The sequence below is a fragment of the Cygnus atratus genome, chromosome 1, assembly GCF_013377495.2.
Source record: "Cygnus atratus isolate AKBS03 ecotype Queensland, Australia chromosome 1, CAtr_DNAZoo_HiC_assembly, whole genome shotgun sequence".
Classification (NCBI taxonomy): Eukaryota; Metazoa; Chordata; class Aves; order Anseriformes; family Anatidae; genus Cygnus; species Cygnus atratus.
This window is the reverse complement of record NC_066362.1, coordinates 146,843,053-146,864,788: the sequence shown is the minus strand read 5'-3', so window position 1 is coordinate 146,864,788 and position 21,736 is coordinate 146,843,053. Positions and strand designations below refer to the sequence as shown.

The window sequence follows — 21,736 nt, the reverse complement described above, 5'->3', positions numbered from 1 at the left end:
GTTGGCAGATCGTAACTGTGGCCTCAGCATGCCTGCATGAGTCCCCATCTTCAAGCGGCTTTTGGCAAGTCAAGACCCCGTTAAGGTCTCTCGATGCTGACACAAAGGAAGCATCTGGAAAGGACAAGACCTGAGCAATAAACACGGTCTGAGGACTTGTTCTCTTTTATCAACAACCCCCTTTCTCGCTCGAGGCGAACAGCTCAGCCTTGCTGCTGTGCTCTTTAATTGCTGTTTTCGTAATGCCCACCTTGTGCTGTGAAAGAGATGTCGAGTATATAGTAATAGCCAATTTTAAGGGAGAATTTGCTCATTGCTTGAAAAATCCTGCCTCCTCCTGGCCTTGTTTTGGTGCTGATTTTAAACTCCCTCTTCAGCCCCATCTGCCCCTTTTCGTTACAAAATGACTGACTGAACCCTGGCTCAAGCCAGTTTGCAGTAGGGATCTGTAATAGCATTACTGCTCCTTAAATACACGTATTGCTAGTCACTGCTCATTTTCTCTGAATTCATTTTGTCAACTTTGTCAGCTGAGTCCGGTGGCTTGGTGTCTTGAGGGAGCTCGTCTGGGTGCAGTCCAGCTTTTTATGTTTTACCTCCTGGTTAACATGTGGGTGCTTTTTCTCCTTAAGAACTGAGTGAATTCACATTAAAAAGAGGAATGAGTTATGTTTATCTTCTCATAATTTTTATTTTAGTTAGCACATTCCTGTTTCTTTCCTCAACAGTTCACTTCAGCTCCTTCCAGTTTGGAAATTTTAGGTTTTGGCTTATCTCAGACCCTGGTGGAGATACCGGATAAAATCCAACACCAGCTGCTAATTTGGTTGTTTATATCATTATTCTTTTTTTTAGGCAAGTGTTAGTCCCTTAAATCTCTTCTCAATCCGTCATTTAATTTTGAATTTATTTATTTTTTTTTTTTAGTGAAATAAATGTGGAGGAAAGAAATAAAATACCTGTGTTCTTAAACACTAGTCCGTCACTGCTGTGCTGGTTGCTGGTGCTACTAGGGTGTGACAAAACGCCATAAGCAATCTCAAAGCAGACTTCATGTTGTTTAAATCAATAAGACACTCAAAAAGGTGGTGGTTTGTTTTTTTTTGACATTTATTTTAAGGATGCCCTTGAAGCTGCGATTTTGTTCTGTTATTTGGTTTCCGTGCGCAGAGCCCTTCCATGCACAGCAGTCCTATTTTTAGGTCCAATTTACCGTGCGCGTGTAATGCGCTGTGGTTGCACGCATCTCCCCGCCTCGCTGCGCGTGCTGGTAATAAGCTCGTCCCCTCCCCCATTTACTTGCATCTTTTCCCCCTCACAGCACAAAGGGAATCGCTGAAGGTGCTTTTATAGCCGTGTAAAAGTTCCCGTCGGGGCGGGTTTTACTGGTAGAGGTGGGTCTATCTAATTAGTGGTAGCTCTCCCTCGCGGACGCGGCTATCGAGAGATGCCGAGCTCTGTAATATATATTGACTGGACAATCTCTTTTGAGTGTTTTTTAAACAGGATGGCGGATCTTCCAGAAGCTCTGTTGTGTATGGAAGCATTATTTCCTATATAGAAGGCTTTTTTAATGCCCTTGGGATGTCCTTTGAAGAAAGACAGGTATGAAACACCTCTTCTGTGTGCGCTGGCACATAGTAACGGCGCTAGCATTCTGTTCTGTACAACGCTTTCTGAAAGCATGAAATGTAACAAAGCTATTTATGGTTTTAGTAAACCCTCCCGCATTACTAGCGGTTTCTGCTGTGATGTTTTAGGAGAGCGTCTGAGCAGGCAGAAAAGGGTAAAGCACAATGGGGACTTTTTTCCTTCCCTTGGGTGTTCCTGTTTGACTTCTGCAGCAATTGCATTGTAGAAACGAAAGTTGGAGGAACAAAACGAGAAAAAGTTAGTGCTGGAGGCCTTTACATTGGTACTGTTCTCTATCTGTCTTTTCCCTGGCTCTTCCTCGTTTTCTGATGGTTGCTGACTTTGATAGCCATACAAATATTTCTGTGCACAGCAGGAGCCAGGGCTCAGCTCCTCTGCAGAAAGCCAAGGTGAGGAGAAAGGGGCTGCTCTGCCTTCAGGTGGGGTGAGGGGAGGGCCTTCACTGGAAATACCTTACATATCTTCTAGTGCTTGAAAAAGGGCAGGAACAGGGAGGGGAAAAAAGAGAGGAAAAGCCCAATGCAAAGTGCTGCACAGAGAAGAGGACAATAAATACGAAGGCGATATCCTAGTATATGGAAGGGGAGCAGTTTAAAGTGATGCAGGGTTTTGGAGGCTAGCAAGCTCTGCTGTGCTCGCCTCCTGCAGCTTCATGAGTGTAGAGCTGAAGACCAAGAAGTTAAAAACTTTCTTCAGAGAAACCCTTCTACAGAAATTTATTTTGGGGGAGGGGAAGAAGAGAATGAGAAAATACAAATAACCTTGTTCATCCAGTACAGTAATCAGTGCATTTAATTACTTTGCTTCTTTGCGGATTTTCCCACAAAATTTCTTCTGAAACAGCTGCTGGATGCAGTTCAGCTGTTCGTTATTCCTCATAATGCACGCACTTGCCATGTTTAGTATCCCACTGAAGACTAAACACTCATATTTGTGTGTATATTGAATGTTGAAGCCATTCCTCCGTATTCTGAGCTGTCTGTATGCAAGTGAATATTTATTTTTACTGAAATAAGTGCCTTAATGCTTTTCTTTTTTTGTGTGCTGTGCTAGTTTCTCTGGGGGTATCGAGGTCAGCAGAAGATGTTGGTGAGAGGTAGGCAGGAAGAAAGGAACAGCACTGCAGGTCCTTCTCTGTCTCTCTGCTTTCTCCTTTTGCCCTCAAATAACCGAATCAATAAAAATCTTGATTTCTTGCTCAAGACACCACAAAAGTCTGTGGGCTACTACAGTAAATAAAATGAGCCAGGAATTGTTCTCCATCCCCAAGGCCAAGCCAGAACAGGTCAGTGCACAGCCTGGCAGGTCACCCCTCTCTCCCCTTAGCAAGGTGGCCACGGGTAGGCACCTCGCTGGGAGCGGTCCCTGGCCACCAAGGATCCCAGTGCCTGGGCTGTCTGGGATAGGGCTCTACGGCAAGGCTGCTGCTGTGCTAACAAACGAACGTAGGGGCTACTGGGAGCAGTGCTTGGGCCTTCCTCAGTTGGGTACTTGCACATAGCCTGTGGATCTGTCTTGCTTTTGGGATGCAATTCATCTCAGCTAACGAGCCGTGTAGTCTAATGTAGCTGCCTGTGCTCCTGCAATAGTCTTATTTTATGCGACCGTCTGGGTAAGAACTGTCTGTCTCTCTCTCTCCACTGGCTGGAGAAGGAGCCTAGACAACCACAGGCAGGAGAGGTGAATCCATCTGAGGTTTCTGAAAGACATCCCTAACCAGGTAGAAGTCTTGTAAACGTTTCTCTCTTAGGCAGCCTTGCCAGTTACTGCTGGGGGCTTCTAGCTGGTGAGTGGAAACCATCGTGCCTCTTTAGAGCTGGGGAGCACAGGTAAGGGCTTTAGCTCTCCTGGGAAGTGCTCATCTTCTGTGGGATAGGCAAGGACACGTTTCTGCATGTATAAGCCCTTTGGATTGGTTGGTACTACGGAAGAAGAAAATGGAGATCAGGAGAGTCTATGCAGTGTTTTACTTAGGAGCTGAACCGAGCCCATTTCCCAAGCTGTCCCTTCTTTTGGAGGATCTTGCCTTTGTGTCATGAAATAAGTGCCTCGTTTGAGCTTTGCTGGTGGTGTCTGTAGAGGCGTGTTCCTATCCCCTCTCATCATTCGTCGTTGCTCTCCCTTCCGCATTTAAGCGTTTACTCTGCTCTTTTTCCTGTCCCAGGTTACAAGGGGACATTCCTGGCATTTAGATTTATTACCTTCTTCATGCTCATAAGCTGCTTCTTTAGCACGTTTATGTCTTTTGAAAGTTTGGGGAATTTGCTGCCTCTTACAATCCTTGAGAGCACTGAGCATCTCGAGCTCTGGCCCCTAAATAGCTTCCCCCTCACCTCCTTGTCCTCCTCTTCAGTTGTTTGCTTCAGCCAGTGACCCCTGAAAAGACTCCCTTTCATTCCCATCCCGCTGTTCTGTGACTAAATGCAGTCGGTCCCCTCCGCCTCTAATTACTCAGCCCCTCTTCTGCTCCCAGTCAAGTGTCACCGGCAGCTACCTCACCCCGCGGCACTGGCGTGCTTTGCATTGCGCTGCTGCGTGTCTGCTCCCCCTCTTGTGTCGCGGTGATAAAATGCCATGACCGCATTTTCTCGTCTGTGGCAGATTTGTCCTGTTGTAGATATTTGTTGTAGAAAGGGTAGTCTGGAGATGGAAGGCAAAAATACTGCATTTTCCTTGCTTGTGCTTCTTGAAGAGGGGCTGGTGTGCACTCTTGCTCTTCAGGAGTTTCCAGCTGAGGGACTGTCTGGGCTCCCATCGTCGGGCTGATAGCTGCTGTCAGGCCTTTCTTCTGTTAATTTGTCTAATCCCGTTTTAATTTATGCACGCTTCTGGCATCGAGGAGGTTTCCTGATGAGTTCCACAGCTGGATTGTGCAGCACGTTACGTTCACATGAGTACCTTCTGCTCCAAGGTAGACACTGTCCTGTGTAGGAATACCCTGAGCTACTTCAAAGCACGACTGTGCTGTAACTTCTGCCCAGCACGAGTAGGGGGTGTGATGTTTTAATCATACCGCTGTAATGGAAGATGCACAGCCACGAGAGGTGACAAGGAAGGCCTTAGTGCACGCAACTGGATTGTGATTGATTTTGAAATCGCTCTCAGACGTTTTTAAAACAATGCGTTTGATTTATAGGTTGCTGTGGGAGGAGGAAACTCAGCTCTGCTCTCCAACGTGATGGATGAGCTCGTAAGCTTCCGCACAAAGGTCCGTAATTACGCTCTTGCTGTGCCAGAAGCAACAGACACCGTGCAAATAGAGGAAGGTGCCACGGGATCAAAAGGACCAAAACAAGAACAGAAGGAAAAGAGACAGAAGCTAATGCAGGAGAGAAAACCTCTCCTGGAGGCTTGTGACAGTCTGCGTGGAGACCTTGCTGCCTTTGGAATCCACATCAAGGTAGAAGGCAGCTACTCGCTTTGTGAGACCGGTGGTGACTTTTTAAGGCAGTGTTTATTTCTGCCCTTCGTGCCCCAGCAGCAGCTCTCATTGTTACACCCTGCATCCTGCACAACTGCAGTGGCAGGAGGCAGAAGCTGAGCTGAAGCTGAGCTCTTACCTCATAGTACTTCTGGCCTTCTCTTCTGCTCCCCTCAGCCTCACGTCTCCGTGCAAGCTGTAGCTACTGCAGTTACTAAGGAAGTATTATTTTGCCACTGATAATCCCCTCATGTTCAGGAACCCCTAAATTGTCCAAGTCTAACACACAAGAAAGGCTAGGAGTAATGTGTGCTATTTTAAGAAGATAGCAGAGGAACTGGAAAGTAAACCGAGATGACTTAGGAAAATAATACCTTCCCTCTACCTCCTCACATTTCCCCGCCAAAAAGATAAGTCCACACAAGAAAGCCTCTGTTGTCTTTGGCGGGTGCATTCCTAAATGTTCCTGAGCCGTAAGTACTTTGCCTGGTTCCTGTAGCACTCCTCTCTCCACGGTGCTTTCTGCTGTTAGTCTATTCCTAATGCCACCGTTCCTCTTTTTAATTTCCCTGAGTGTGTCTCCTGCTGAAAAGAGATCCCCTCGTTGGCTTAGTGTTTCCTCCTGGTCTCAAGACGCTGCATTACTTCTTCAGTGTGCACTGCTTCTTCCAGTTCCTCCTGCTGCACTGCCCTTTTCATCTCAGCTTCGTGGCGTTAGCTCGATCTTGTTCCTTACGTGCAGAATAACGCTCCGCTTTCTGCTCGGCATCCTTCTCCCTCCCTGCAGTTCACGCTGCTCCTCGCATGTGTTTTGAGCCTCGCGCAGCCTCCTTGCATCATTTTACCAACGGGAGGACGTGAAGCCCAGTTACATTAGGGAGTGACAGCACACATCCCCTTTAATCGCTGAGCGTGAGAGCTGTCACTTGTCGATGCACCGAATAAAAGCAAGCGAGAGCTGTGGGCAGCGCTCTCGGGATTTCACGTGCAAGGGATACAAGCTGGGTTGGGGGCCAGAGCCCGGTGGTGGCGAGCTACAGCTGTGAAAGCAAAGGAAGCCTGTGGGAAGCTGGAACATCTGCTTCCTTGTTTGTACGCAGCTAAATCCTCAGCCTCGCTGATCTGTCAGGAAGGCTCGCAAATCCAAACAGCCGCGCTGAAACAAAGTCTTGGAGAAGAACGGCCCCGTTTGATCTATCTGGCCAAACAGCTGCGGCCCCCCCGCCAGCCCCTTTGAAGATTTGTTTTGTTTTATCCTTAAAGGGATTTACGGATATTTAATAACCTCCTAGAAATTGGCCTTAGCCGGGATGCAGCCCGATTTATTTTAGTTTTCATTTAATAACCTGAAGGTCGGCATAATCAGTCTCCTGCTTGTCCCGGAGCAGTTTGCTGCTGACGACCCAGCGCACGTGCGCGTACAAGCGCACACGGCAGGCAGCCGAAGCCCAGCTCCTGCTTTTGCTGCCGCTGCCACCCGATGAGCGCGAGTACCTGAAGGTCTGCCGCCACCTTGCCCTGCTCTCGCCTTCACAGGTCCCAGGATCATTCTCCAGTCACCTCCAACGAGGCGGTGCAGACGTGGCCCTGCGCCACGCGGGGCTCTCGGCACCCTCTGGCTCAGCTCGGCCCCTCGGGGAGGAGTCGTCCCCACTTCTAGGCAAAGCCACTTAGTCCCTGCTGCGATCGCTTCGGACGTTCCCTTTTGGAGGAACTCCCCAGATGGAGGCTGTCTGCAGCCTTGGGCTGGCTCTAGCCAGTTCCCTAGCACGGGCTGCGTTTCGACCCCTAGTTCTTCCTGCATACTGCAGGAGGGAGCCAGCACCCTCTGTTTCAGTACTTAAAGAGTTTCCACCCGCAGGCTAAGTGTGGCAGCACCCAACTCGCAGTCTTTTAACTCCTCTGGCTGGCTCACAAACTCGAGCAGAACACCAGAGTTGCGTTGCTGCAGCGTGCTCATGTGAGTTACAACAGGGTGCGTATTTTATAAAGGGAAATATTATACACAATTTCTGTTTGTTACCGCCGGAGCAGTTCTACTGCCAGCCTTACCCTGTCCTATCATGGCATGGCCTCGGTTCTGCTCTTTGTTCCCAAAAGAACTTTGTCACCGTAACTGCGCGCTAAATGCAAGATATCTTGTATTATGAAGTGAAATGACGTGATTATTTAAGCATCAGAGTTTTCGCCTTAATACAAAGAAAATTCTACGCTGTATTCCGGTCTCTCTCATGTTAGCTCATTTAACATTTTAGCCTGTTAAATATTTAATATTCAGATAAAAATTTTGTCATTTTCAACAGTTGCGGTCAAGTGACTACATCAAAACAGAATTTATCAGTTTGGTTATGATATTCTTTCAAAAATATAAAATTGCACTACAGATACTTACAGCAGCAGGCTCCTATCCTTCTAAAATTCACAGAGAGAAAGGTGTTAGGCAAGATTTTCTTGTGTACTGACCATAGAAGAGATGTTTTCCGTGTAGACCAGCCATTTAAATATGAAAATATGATTGTGACTGCCTAACACTAAAAAAAATATGTTTTTTTCTTGTAGTGTAGTGATTTAATTATTTTTTCTTAACTGCAAAGAATTGTCCGGGCTTGTTTTACAACTGCTGAGCATTGGTAACAAGGGCATTCCTGTGAGATGGTATCACCACCTCTTTTCCTAACTTGATTAATAGCTTTGCTGCATGATGTTTGTGTTGGAGTAGACAGGAAAAAAAAAATAAATCTGCACGCTCATTGAGATCCATCTGGTACATTACAGGGCGTGCTGAACAGGCTGTAGCCAGCTACAGGGATCCCTGCGTGATCCAGGCTGATGAGAGTAACACATTTCCTTGTTCTTGCAGGACAGAAGTGCTGTTTCAACCTGGGAAATTGTGGAAGGTGGACAAGTGGAGCAGCAGACCGAGAAAAAAAGCTGAACCGTCATCACTGGACTTGGTTTTGATTGCAGCTGCTCGGTGTTGTAAATACCAGTAGTATCCAAATAAAATCTTTGGAACAAAATGTCTAACAGTGATGTAATCTCAGCAAAAACATTGAAACTACTACTAGGTAAATAAGTACTGGCCTTGCAGAAGGTGCGTATGAGATGCAGGGTGTGCAAGCGTCCAAAATCCTCCTCAGTACCGAGGTAGTGCTGCTGACCCACACGAGCCTGGCTGTATTCTAATGCAGGCTCTGCCCCAGCCCCGACTGCTGTGCTCTGCACATGCATGCTGTTCTGCTGAGCTGGCGCCAAGAGCTAAAACACAGCACAGCCAGAGGCAAGAACCTGGGTCCGTCTGGGAGGGTAAAAGCACTTAGCTTTATGCCCACCAGTTTAAACAATGCTATTTTTCTTAGGCACAGAAGGAGGTGATAATGTTAAGCCTAATTCCTACTGCAGTGGTGCTGGCGTGGCCCCATGAAATCTTTACCCTCATTACCACGCAGGCACCCACCTGTAAGGCTTGGTACCGTTCCAGTTTGTTTTTGCACAGATTGCACTGAGCTTTCCCTAGTGCTGGGACTACAGCAGGCTCAGGATCCAGCTCTCAGAAGTGGAAGGACGCAATTAGTACGTGCAGTGCGTTACCCGGACATTCATTAAAGCCCATCTGAAGTAAGTAACACACGTGTATTTTGGAGGTGAACGAAATGGGCTGTACCATACTTGCCCAAGACTGCACAAAGGGTCAGGCCCAAGGGCAAGCCAGCCGTTTGCATCCCTGGTAAGTATTGAAAGGAAAACGGTCGTTATGTGATAGCAGCCATGCAGGCAAGAATACCTCAGGTAACACTGAAGGTTAAATCAGAATACTGCTTCTCTTTTGCCTGCTTGCTTCATAAAATGGCCGGGATGGTGTGGACAGAGGGAGATGCAGGGGAGCCTGCCTCATGCATCAGGCAATGTGTATTTTATTGGTTGTATTTTTACTTCCCTACCGGTGTATTTTTGTATGTTTAAGTCACTTTGTGAGACGATAAATAAGAACATGGGCTCATATACGAGGAGTTTCACCTGAAAGTCACATAAATAATCTATTCAAAAGGATAAAGGCTTTCTTTTATACTAAGTTATTAAGCTCAGCCTGTTTTTAGTCACCAGCACTCCCATGGAAGGCAGGGGCAGTCGTCATTAGCATTTCGGCAGCCGCTCCTGTGACATTGCTGGTATTTTACATTTGTTAGTGGCTGCATTGCTTACACCACTGGCAAACGAGCAGGAATGGCAGACACTTCCCCCAGCTCGGCTTCTGGGGGAAGTGCAATCAGAACACACCAAACTCCAGCAGGTTGATTTGCTATGTTTTTATTTCCTACTGAAAGAAACTGCTACATTTCCAGAATGCTTAAAAATTGTAACAATTTGCATACATTAGTGAATAACAAAGTTACAACTTTAGTGTAGGTTTGAAACCGACATGGCAGGTTGAAATCTGTACTGATACCTGTTACTTGATTGCCTTTGCCTACAAATGCCGTTTGGATAGAATACCATGATGTTCTACATACAGAAACGCTCGGTATTTTGAAGGAAATCCAGCAGCTGTTTTAAAATCAGTTTAACTTTCTGACTTTATTTAAAAGGAGTTGGGCTTCTCCAATAGGTTCAAGGGGAAAAATAATAGTAGCTTGGTTTCCCCCGGGATGTAGACAGTTTACAAAATTGCTTAAAATAAACACCAAAAATCCATCTCTTATGAGCAGACAGACAGTTGCTCTAATCTAAAAAGTCCGCGAACCCTCATAGACCAAAATGAGCAAACATTTAAAAACCTATTTTAAAAATAGGTAACTGGTTTAAAAAGAAAACCAAAAATGCGTCGGGGTGAGGTAGTAGTCACAGTGCATACAGAAGTATTAACGATAAGGGCGGGAGGGGAAGTACTGAGAGCAGCCTGATTTCAGGTGCTTTTTGTGGGGAGCTATTGCAAGGTACGAGAACGAGCACCTACTATGAGTGATGCTGTGTTCCAGCCTACAGTTAGACCACTGGAAAAAAAAGAGTGGTTGCAATGAATGTATAACACCTGTTGTGATAACTAGACACATCTTCATATGCTTGTTCCTGCGCTTTAACGAGTATATACACTTGGAGTTAGGTCGTAGGTCCAACGGTAGCGCCCGCTTCCAGACCTCACTAAAAGTTTTGTGGAAGTACTTCGAATGAACTCGCCCCTCTCTCCACACTGGTTCAATCCTTACAAGCTTTGACTGAATTTCCAAAAATTTAGGAAATGATATTGTGCAAAACCCAACTTCCCCTTTGTATCTGACACTCATCTGTTCTGCCAGCAAGCCAGACAGATATGTTCATAACAGCAGAAGAGCTGTCTTGGTAATAATGGTAGAGCAAAACGCCTCTAAACCCAGAGCTCGAGCACCTGCCACCATTTTTCTGTCCCTACCTCTGACTTGTGACTGCCTGCATATCACTAAGCGTGGACAGATACGAGCTGTTGTCTGCCTTTTCCTTCAGTTCTTGCTGGTTAATAAATAGCCACTTACGCACATGTACAGTCGTGTTCTCAGAGCTCCAGCTCGGCAGGCAATTTGAGTTTTAAAAGCACCTCGCTCCGCCATTATCACCGGAGCCTGACCAGCTCAGTTAGGTGGCACTACACTCCTTACCCGCCTAGAACCGCTCCAACGGATAATTTCACAAAGTTCATCACGCTGAGTTCTAGGTGAGCTGTGGCTAGCTAAAGGAATTTTAAATAGTTCTTCTTCAGGTAAGCATAATTACTGTGCGCTGCTAATATACCTACAGTATGTCCTTATTCTGCGATGGGGGAATCTTCTCCCAGAAACCAAGACGTGGCAGGAAGGGGTGTGCTGTTGAGAGGAATGCTGCCTCTGGGACTGGGAATGGAAAAAGGCAACTAGTTACATTCAAAATCTAAAGCAACTCTCATGCATTCCCTTTCCAACGAGGCTTAATTTTGCTTCTTAAAGCAAATATACTAGCATGGCAAAAAATGAAGTGCAGCAGTTAATTCTAGACAGACGGCCTAAGAATGAAATCATGACAACCTTGGTGCAATCCAAGAAATTCAGTTGAGCTGGTGGAAGAATTTTATTCTTATCTAAGTATCAAGTGCATTTTTTTTTTTTGCTGTTCAAACTTTAGTTATTGCTCAATAACTATCAAAAAGAACAGAGGAATACTTTCAGTTTAGTTTTATTATATTATAACAGATCTGCAACTACAGCTTATTTCAGCCAAAACATTTTTGTATTCCAAACTCTTAGAAAATATCTACATTAATCATATTTTTCTATTCTTAAAAATAAAAAAAAAATCTACCTAGCATACCAATGCTGCTACAGCACTTGAAAGGGTGCATTACTTATTTAAATTCTACTGTAAATGCAATTACTCTTGCAGTCATTGTTCTTCCTTTTCTTGCGCGCTGCTTTGGCTTCAGGTTTCAAAAAGTTTGTTAAAAGCTGTTCCAACTTCTGAAACCATGTCAGAGGCAGTCATTGAACGTCCGAATTTTTGAAAGGCTTGGTTGTTACACTGCCTCGTAAGAGAGCAAGCTCCAAACGCAGCCACCAGGAAGGGATTTTGACTAAAAGGAAAAAAATAAAATTACAAACAATATCTGAACATTGTTTTTCTAAAGCAGTTTTGTGTAATTCATAAGGTGGCAGACGTAATCTTTGTACCCATAAATGTTTGTCAGCACCGCTGGGAAGGACAAACACTTGCATTTCTTAAACTCTTGTACTGCAGGGCATTGTTGGCCGAGTATTTTTTAACTCACACTGCTCTTCCCATGGCTCAGCACGACTGAGTAAGAAACAACACCAACGCCGAAGGATGCAAAAGGAAAACACACTTGCTCAGGAAGCGGGTTAGAAGGTATTCCATGGACAACCAGGTGGTCCCTCACAGACTCAGCTATGTATAAACACCTCACCGACTGCCCCAGGAGCCATTACATTTCATTAAATCAGCTTTCAAGGAGCACAGGGACAGCTGTGGGCCACACCAGAAATTAAGGCACACTCTCTTAATGCTTTCTACGTTTATGAGCTGCCTGACAGCACGTCCCTGTCCACACTACTCAGGCACTGAACCTCCCCTGGAGAAGCAGCATGGACCTGGCACCTCCAAAGCACCTTCTCCCAGGCTGGGCCGCAGGAGCCACTTCTGCTGCCTTTGCGGTCCCGGAGCAGATGAAAACAGCAGAATAATTTAGCAGCCAGCCCTAGGCACCAGTTGTTGACTGGTTAAAACCCTCAAAAAGCTCAGCCCGGAGCTTGGAAAAAGCTGTCCGTAAGTCACTGAGAACCTGCTGACTTCTGGGCTACGTGTTTTGTGAAGAATCACTCCCGCGTTTCCTTCACCTATAAAATGGTGGAGTTTCTGAGTGAGCTGCCTGGAAGACCCTCAGGGGCCCAAATCAGGAGAGCCTGGAGAACACAGGCTGTGTTTGCTGATTTCTCCAACATTTAATACTGATCTGTTGTGCGCCATGCAAAAATGAACTCACGCTTCTAATTAAGTAAAATGAAGTTACTCTTTTAGTGACAGCTGCAACTTCAGATACACAAAGAATCCTGGTTTCAGTTTTCATTCTGGATGTGTCAGATTTCAGAGTTTTAAAGGCTGGTTCAGTTGCTCCCTCATTCTCACTGGGAGACCTAGTACAGTGCTCCACCAGTACCGCAGGGACAGGCTAGTTAACTCCCATGGGCACCGAACTGCAGGTGACTGCATGTAGTGTCTAAAACATTACAACAGACCTCTTCGCTCCTGAAATGGCAGCAAAAACATAAACACCAACAGGAAAAGAACACAAATTACAGCGATCAAAATGCAAACTTAGAAAAGAAAGAGAATCTCTGAAAGCAAGTAGCGTAATATACAGGAATATAGAAACAAAGAACTGAAAAACCTATGAGAGAACTAGGTGACAAGGAGAAAGGGAGCATCTATGGGATATACAGGCTTTAGGTAAGTTTTAATTGATATTATGGGGACAGGGATTGCTACATCTGGAATTTAACACACCGACTAGAGAAAGGTGGGACCTGGAGCAAGGCTCTGGTGATCGCTGCAGCCAGCCACGCTCAGTGGGGCAGCCCAAGAAGGCAAAACTCATCCACAGTGAGTGGGTCAGAAACGGCAAAAACCAAGAGCCCAAACAAAAACCAGGGAAGTCAGCTACATGCCTTAGCTCAGAACTGCGTTCAGCCCTGGATATCTTCTCTCAAAACAAATACCCCTGAGACTGAAAGAGTTCAAAAAGGATTGAAAAGATACCTAGAAAACGACAGACTGCCATATGAGGAAACACTGAAAAGAAAATCTTTGGACAAGACAAACAATGAGATGGTAAAATCAAATTTTTTTCAGCAGAAGAAATGGAACACTCCAAATTGACTTCTCATATAGTCTGTGATCTCATATACTACCAAAGGGCATACTGCTACTGCTGCTACTGTACTAGAGGGACATGCAGTCACACTACGAGACAACATATTTCAAAGGTATATGGAGAAACCTTGTTACTTAGTGAACAATTTCCACATTAACAGGCATAATAAATTATTGAAAATAAGAGCGAACTAAGGGTATTTTTTTTAAATGACTATTTAGACTAAGAATCAGTCTGAAGCATGACTTCAGACTACAGTCTACAGTTTATAGCTCATTACTTATTGGGAAGAGACCGTTATTCCCTCACTACTTGTCTTAAGGTTCCTTTCAATTTTGTTTAAAGAAGCTACTTTCACAGAAAGACTACATAGCTATATGGACCAACCAGTCAGAGAGGAATTGACACCATTTAACAAAAGAGCCAGCAGTCAGCTGCAGGTGCAGGTTCGCTTGATGTATGAGCAAACCAGTCTGCCACTTGGCCTTACGACGGTCACTCTCTTTGAAATCGTACTTTGTTTCCCAGTTTCAACTTACCTGTCCCACTGTATTACTTAGGTACAATGCAAGGTAATTCACCAAATTACAAAAACAAAACTAAATAAGCTATTTTTGAATTACAGAAATATTACTGTGAGTGACCACCACTTATTCTTCTTTTTTTTTTTTTGCCCGCATTCAACTGTTTTGAAAACATATATTCCACACGTAAGTGTCTTTGGGAATTGAGCCAGGATCACACTCTTGTGCCTCAAATGCGGCAGATGTGAGTTTTTCTTACTCTAACAGTAACTAGGGGACTGCATTACAACACACTTGTATTTTTAAAAGTACACGGATATTTTAGTCCCAATTTTACCTGAAAAGTTCTAAGGCAGGTCTACAGCAGCTGCCATACGCGAACACAGACTAACAAGAATCAATAAATTATTAATTAATATTCATACCCATTTGTTTTTTCAGCTCCAGCCATAAATGCCCAGTGCGCTAAGACTCCCAGAGAACCAGAAAGGAGGTCTCCCTGTCCTCCACACCTCCGGCTGCTTCCTTCATGGCTGCATACCAGTACTGTGAACAAACAAACCAAAAACAGTCGTGCATTTTTTCGTCTATTCACAATAACAACGCTGTAGCTGCGAGGGTTAAACTCAGAAGAAATTCACAAGCAGCAGTACATGCTGAAATACACTACTCATAAAAAAAAAAAAGCGTTAACATTTTAAAAATAGTTTTCCAATTACTGTTCAGTCTTTTCTAAGTAACAACACAACGTATGCACCTTACGTTTTCCATCTCAGCCTGCACAGAACGTTCAGTCACTGATCAGTGATTCGTGTTTGCATACGCTACTGATGCTGCCACAATATGCATACAACCCAAGCTGGACCACATCCCTCCACTGAGCCACTGCACAGACGCAGCTCTCCAGAGCCTCCGACCTTCAGTGTTTACAAATGTAAGGCAAGGGGTTTCACAAAGAGCAAATGCTCTTTGAACTCAGTAGAGCTACATTCTGAAGCCTTCTTCCACGTGCATCAGAAAGAAACTACCGAAAGCAGTCTTTTCCTTAGGCTTTGTAAAAATACAGCCAAAAAGAGATCTCTTTTTCTGCCAGTCAACAGCATCCTGAGAGCCCATGCGTTTCCGTCAGCAGTGTCACTGCGGATAGGCTCTGTCAGAGTATCAGATGTTCCATTTCTGTTTTAAATGTACAAAGGTCCTTTGTCAAACTGATCTCTGCGGAGCTTTAACTACAAAGAACATGCAAATGGTTTCACTGAACGTAGCTCCCTTGCTCTCCACTCTCAGCAAGCCCAAGGAAGAAGCCTGAAGGATACTTAAGGCACACAAAAAGAGAACACCGCCAACTCTGCTACCCTTCTCCAAACTCTCTCGTGGGTATGTATCTGCCCTTAGCTCTCCTTGCTAGGCTGAGAAAAAAGAAAAAGAAAAAAAGAGAACTTTCTTTTCCTCTCCTAGGAGAACAGAAGAGCTGATAGTATCAGTGGTGGCCACACAGCAATCCTTAGGATCTCCAGTCAGGTACTCAGGAGCTATGGGCTCAGGAGTATGCACATAATGGATTGTGCATTCCTGGGCAAGCTATGTACACAAGCAAGTATTTAAAGCAAGACACTGCTGGGACAACAGCCTTTACCTCAGTTTCCTGCAGTCACCTGGGCTAGGTTTCTCCAAGACGTATGAAGAGAGCAGCCCAGGCATTTTAGAGGGAATACTATTCATATTTTTAGAGGGAGCACATCTCTTAGATAACGGGAAAAATCTGTCTGTACAAAAATTGAAGGCCTTGCATGTAAGCCTTCTTAAACAGCAAGACATAAAAAACTGCTTAACACAAGCAAACTGTTTCCAGTTCATCTGCATAGCTCATTGCTGCTTTCTGTTACGCAGTGCAGCGGAGAATTGCACTTCACTTCCATTTCCTACCATTCTTCCAGCGGTAATTGCTGGGCTCATGAGGCCAGGCAGTTGTGCATTTCTGCTGCCACTGGGAGGGCAAAGATTCATTAGTCACCCTGCACACAGCAGACACCACTGCAGCGTTCCCAGCAGTTAATTTTCCCAATCACTCGTCTCCCCTCCCCTCCCCCGGTCCCAAATTAAGATTCCGGCTGTGTTCCTCAGTGAACAGTAGTTAATGTCAAATTTCACAAGTGTAACACACTTCTGAGTTAGGTATCTGAAAAAAGGTATGCCCTTTTAGGTGGATTTTTTTTTTTTTTTTTTTTTAAATACAGCGCTTCGGAGAAATTACCTCTAATTCTGCTACTTTGAAGATGGTATCTCACAGGATTTTCACTTTGAGGTCTTGAACTCCTGGCAGGAGGCAGGATGGAAATCCTCTGTTCAAAAGCTTTGAGGCCTTCTGACTGACAGCCGAGCACAAGCCCCTGCTTATTAGCTGTATGTCACCATCTGCCACTATTCTGTAGCCCCACAACCTTCCAGCCAGTTTTGAGCTGTGTAGGAAAGTAAGATCTCCTCAAACTAGGCCAATTATAATACCCTGCTACAAAAAGTGGTCTTTTGTTTGTGTTCTTTTTTTTTATGTAAGTAAGTCTCAAATATGTGCAGACTACCTCACAGGCAGCAACAAAGGCAGACCTTTGTACTCCGCACAGAGATGCTGGAAAACAAATCCATGCAATAGCTTCAAAGAAGCAGAATTACAGGAAATTCACTTGAATGAGGGGGAAAGGTATAATGCTTGGCAAGTTCTTGCACAGAGGCTCAGTTCCTCAAAAGATATCTCAAAATAAAAGCATGATGAACGACAGGCAGTGTGGAAAGGAATGAAAAAGTCCTCTGAACAATCGCCACTGCTGAGAGCTTTTAAAATAAAAGGAATCCCGCACCACCGTCACGACAGACTGGCATGCTGCCAAATCCACAAAGGACAAAGTCTTCGAGATGCTTCTCCCAACCTCCTCCTAGAGCAATAAAAATGAACCGCTATCTTTCTCACTCTCGCCACCGATCCAACATCCCCGATCAAATGTCCATGGCCCACTGGATTGAGCATTTCTTCAGCAACCATGTGGGTGACCTCCTGGTACGTCGCACCGAGCAGCAACAACAAGTGGCAGCCTTACAAGGCCTCTATTAGATGGACATGACGGGATATGCTGTGATGATGTAGGAAAGGCAGATAGCTCTTCCCTGGAGAGATGAAGAGCGATGCATTCACATGAGGATGAAGGATTTTTCTGCCCACTGCTCAGTGAGGATAGCGATGAACACTGTAAATGAGAAGGCCTAGAAAGCAAGGTTCACCTAATTCTGGAAGAGCTGAGGAGATCAAGAGAACCGAATGTTGAACAGCAGGGACACTGGAAAGAGTGAAATCACCACTATTTGTCAATGCTGAAAGACAGCAATCAGGGCTACTTAAGGTCACGTAGTCTGACATCAGTCCCAATCAAAGTAATGGAGAGGTTCACGGATAGTCCTACTGACAGGCCTTTAGACGTAGGAACAAGCAGCTAACGCCAAACTGGCTGCTGGGGCAGGGAGTCCGCTTTTGTTTCTTAATAGGTCCTGGCAATCAAATCTGAAGGCATTATTTCAAAGGGTGAAAAATTGAAAAACTGACTCAGTATAACTAATAGGCGGACTTTTAATGAAAAACAATTTATGCCAAGCGACTTCTTGAAAAAAAACACAACCAAGCAACAAAGCAACAACTCCCTACCACCTATCCATGGAGCATCCAGAGACTGTAGTATCAAAAGGCTAGCTGAAATAAAATGTTATCACTGATCAAATCACTGAATGAAATATGGCAAGAGAGGTCTGCTGAAGTCAGAACCACAGCCCTATTTCGACGGTTTCAACGTAGTCTCAGCGATTAAACAGCACATAAATATTGCCAGAGCTGTGTGCAGCAAACACAACATGTTGGTCATGTAGTCACCCAGATTTCTTGCTTTACCTAAGTCCATTAAAACAATTTGTACTGAAATACGAGTGCCACAGAAACAAAAAAATGAAGGCTGTCATACTGACAGAATACTGGAAAGTAGAAATTTGTGAGTTTTAGGTACTAAAAAATTCAAAATTCAGCCCCAAACTTTGTGGGTAACTATGGGCAAGCTATTAAGTAGCTTCTATACCTAACATACTTCAGGCCATAAAATAAGTTATCATCACTCCCTTTTCAACATGCCTTGAAGATAAGATAAAAACTAGCATTTGGGCAAGCATTCAGATCGTTGCCTCTTGCTTACCTATACCCCTGCCAGCAAGTTTGAAGCCAAAAGAGCTAACAGCCCAAATTGTGCTGGCAGATCAAGCCCCAGAAGCATGACAAATTTATGGCTACTATACATTTAATTAAAAAACCAGCCTGTGATGTAACTGAAAATAGCTGTCATCTGAGTTAAAAAATAAATACATGAATTCAGTAGTTTTGCTCAGATCAAGCATTGTGAGTTAAATGGAAAGCGTGAATTTTGAAACATCTCTGTACGGGCAGCCCTATTTAGAACACTAGCTACTAAACGTGTCGCAGTTAGAAAACTGAAGGCTCACATACAGTGTAAAAAGTAACTTATGTCTGCAATATTCTTGATTTACAATATTCACAGTAGTGGAAAAAAAACAGGGACATAATTTTTGATGTTTTTATTTAGAACACAGACTGTGAAATATGGAAAAGCTAGTTAAGGCTCAACACTTATTGCTGCTGATGAAAAGAACGCTAAAGAGTCTATGTGAAGCACCACATTTACTGAGGCTGCAGACCAAAAGACAGCCTGGAGATTAAAATTTTATTCATGATTTTCAGACATCCTGAACAAGTTTTCTGCACTTGCTTTCCTCTTAAAAAGCAAGAGAATTGTACTTATTCTAAAGTAACTAAGGATGTGCAAATGAAAGGTACAACCATTCTGACTTCCCTATGACTCCTCAGCTAACACCAGCTACCTCACAGAACAACAAATAATCTCATTTAATTGGAATGTTTCATGTTTCTACTTTCTATGCTGTATTGGGTTTGTGTGGCAAGGTTTTTGTAGTGGGGGGCTGAAGGGGTGGCCTCTGTGAGAAGAATCCAGAAGCTGCCCCCTGTTAGATAAGGGCCAGTTTCAGCTGGCTCCAACGGGACCTGCCGCTGGCCAGAGCCAAACTAATAAGTGATGTTGTTTGTGCCTCTGTGAGAGCAGATTTAAGAAAGGGGGAAAAAGACTCCTATGCAACAGCAGCTGAGAGAGAGGAGTGAGACCCAGCCCTGCAGCCCCCAAGGTGAGAGCAGAAGGAGGGCAGGAGGTGCTCCAGGCACGCAGCAGCAGTTCCCCTGCCGCCTGTGGAGAGGCCCCTGGTGGAGCAGGCTGTCCCCCTGCAGCCCAGGGGTCCCACATGGAGCAGATCTCCACGCTGCAGCCCGTGGAGGAGCCCCCGGTGGAGCAGGTGGATGTGGCCTGGAGGAGGCTGCGGCCCATGGAGAGCCCCCGCAGGAGCAGGCCCCGGGCCGGAGCTGCAGCCCGTGGAGAGGAGCCCACGCAGGAGCAGGGGGTCTGGGGGGGGAGCTGCCGCCCACCCGTGGGGGACCCGTGCTGGAGCAGTTTGCTCCTGGGGGATGGACCCCGTGGTACGGAGCCATGTGGGAGCAGTTCTTGAAGAGCTGCTGCCTGTGGGCAGCCCCCGCAGGATCAGTTTGGGAAGGACGGCATCCCGTGGGAGGGACCCCACGTGGAGCAGGGGCAGAGAGGGACCGTGAAGGAGCGGCGGAGACGAAGTGTTGGGGACTGACCGCAGCCCCCACTCCCCGTTCCCCTGCGCTGCTCAGGGGCAGGAGATAGAAGAGGGTGGATGGGGGGAAGGTGTTTGTAGTTTGTTGTTGTTTCTCAGTGCTCTAGCTAGTTAGTCATAGGTAATACATTTCTCTAACCTCCCTATGCTGAGTCTGTTTTGCCCGTGATGATAATTGTTGAGCGATCTCCCCGTCCTTATCTCACCCCTTGAGCCTTTTCCATCATATTTTCTTCCCCTTTCCCTTTGAGGAGGGGGAGTGAGAGTGGCTGTGGTGGAGCTCGACTGCCTGCCTGAGTAAAGCCACCACATATTCTGTGATACGCAACATAATGTAGCTAGCTATCAAGAACCACTTTGTTCCATCAAATGCAAGATTCACGTTTAGACCATTACCAGATCTTTAGTAAAATCTTTTACCAACATACCACACTAATAAGAAATTTATCTTTTTCCTTTTGCAAGTTAGTTCACAAAGCTACATAGCTGGAGACTGGAGACTCCCAGAAACATGTTCCAGACTGCATACAGACAGGGAAACCAATATTAATGACCTGGGCTGGAGAAACCTCACTCAACTGATGTGGAAAATGTAAGTTGGCTTTTATATAAAGGGTGCTTATACTTTTGTATTCCCTAATCACACTTTTAAAACTTAGCTAGGTCCTTGAGTGCAAAACACCAGGCAAATTAAGTTGAAAGAAAACAATCTGAATTTCGTATTACTTTCCTTGGATAGCTGCAGGAGCCAGGGGATGGATGTGATAACAGACGAGCACTGCCAGGGAGGCAACAGGCTGGGCTGCACATGCAGTGGCAAACAGGGTGGGACAGTGGACAGGCACCAAGACCTCCTTGTTTTGTTCGGTCTGCAGAAGCAGGAGTGGAGTTCAAGGTACTGCCTCCCGGTTAAAATCTAGGCAGAATCTGCTGGGCAGCTGGACACTGTAAGAGCTTTAGCTAAGGGAGCCAGGGACTGACGCACCGAATGGCTTTCTTTCCAGCTGTATGGCAGATTAACAGCAGAAATTTTAAGTACTGCTTGGGGATTTAGTGCAACAGACGGCTTTTTACCCCATACTCAGTACTCGATACTCCCTCTCACATGCTTCTTTGCTTCTCTTGACCATAGCTGCAGAGGGAAGCACTGTTTGGCTACTGGCTCCAGGTAAAAGTAGTCAGAGGCAGCAACTGGCTGGTTACCCATGAGGTCTGCCTTTCGGAAGGGCAGAGAGGACAAACACAGGTGCTGGGGAAAGTACAGGGAAAACTCATTGTAACATTAAAAATAAACAAAAAAAAGAGAAAACAACCAGTAAAACAAATGATCTAATTCAAGGACCTAACCAAATTTTAAACATGCTAGGAACTATGACTGGTATAACCACGCTTTATTATTGACCAGTTCTCCGATGAATAATAAAAAGAAAACCTTAGAGAGCTGTGCCGTAGTGAATAAAAGCTGACTTACCTTTTACCCATAGGCTGAGTACTCATTCCTACCCTGGTCAGTGATGGCACTGATATCACCTACCAAGAGCATGGTGAAGCTCATCTTTGTAGAGCAGGGAATCAACAAGTGTAGACCAAGCTATAATGTGAAATTGCAAAAGGAAAGAGAAAAAGAGTATATAAAACTTAATTTAAAATCTTGCTGATGACGTTTACAGGGCAGTTGGCAGCTCGTTACTGAAACTGAGACATTTTAGAGAGGCCTCATTTGCAGTGGAGGGTTGTTACTGATTTCACACAGGCTATGTATGTGATTCAGTTCTGATTTTAAGGCCAAAAGGAACCACTTGGATGTGGTCTGTAAAAAATGTGATCTGTAAAAAAAACCAAAAAACTCAAAAATGTCCAGTTGTTTTTTTTTTTTTTACAGTCTGGGAATCTATCAAGGTTCTAGTTATGCTATTCTCAGGCTAATTTCTTTGTTTATAAAATATGCCTTACTTGTGATCTGAATTGTTAATACCTCAGCTTCCAATCAGAGTTTAT

The 21,736-nt window shown here is 45.0% G+C and overlaps 2 protein-coding genes across 6 annotated transcripts in view; one reads left to right on the top strand and one right to left on the bottom strand.

The window, feature by feature from the left end:
* CARS2 (cysteinyl-tRNA synthetase 2, mitochondrial) overlaps positions 1-8,094 on the top strand; it is a 37,057-nt gene extending 28,963 nt beyond the window's left edge. For all 3 annotated transcript variants that reach the window (XM_035565600.2, XM_035565599.2, XM_050708094.1), the window contains 3 exons: positions 1,507-1,605; positions 4,790-5,053; positions 7,935-8,094. In XM_035565600.2, the coding sequence (XP_035421493.1) occupies positions 1,507-1,605; positions 4,790-5,053; positions 7,935-8,009 (438 nt within the window). In that variant the 3' untranslated portion in view covers positions 8,010-8,094. The remainder of the gene's footprint in view (positions 1-1,506; positions 1,606-4,789; positions 5,054-7,934) is intronic.
* A 3,144-nt stretch (positions 8,095-11,238) lies between these two features.
* NAXD (NAD(P)HX dehydratase) overlaps positions 11,239-21,736 on the bottom strand; it is a 49,017-nt gene continuing 38,519 nt past the window's right edge. For all 3 annotated transcript variants that reach the window (XM_035565588.2, XM_035565590.2, XM_035565589.2), the window contains 2 exons: positions 14,413-14,533; positions 11,239-11,648 (listed from right to left, as the gene is read on the bottom strand). In XM_035565588.2, the coding sequence (XP_035421481.1) occupies positions 11,498-11,648; positions 14,413-14,533 (272 nt within the window). In that variant the 3' untranslated portion in view covers positions 11,239-11,497. The remainder of the gene's footprint in view (positions 11,649-14,412; positions 14,534-21,736) is intronic.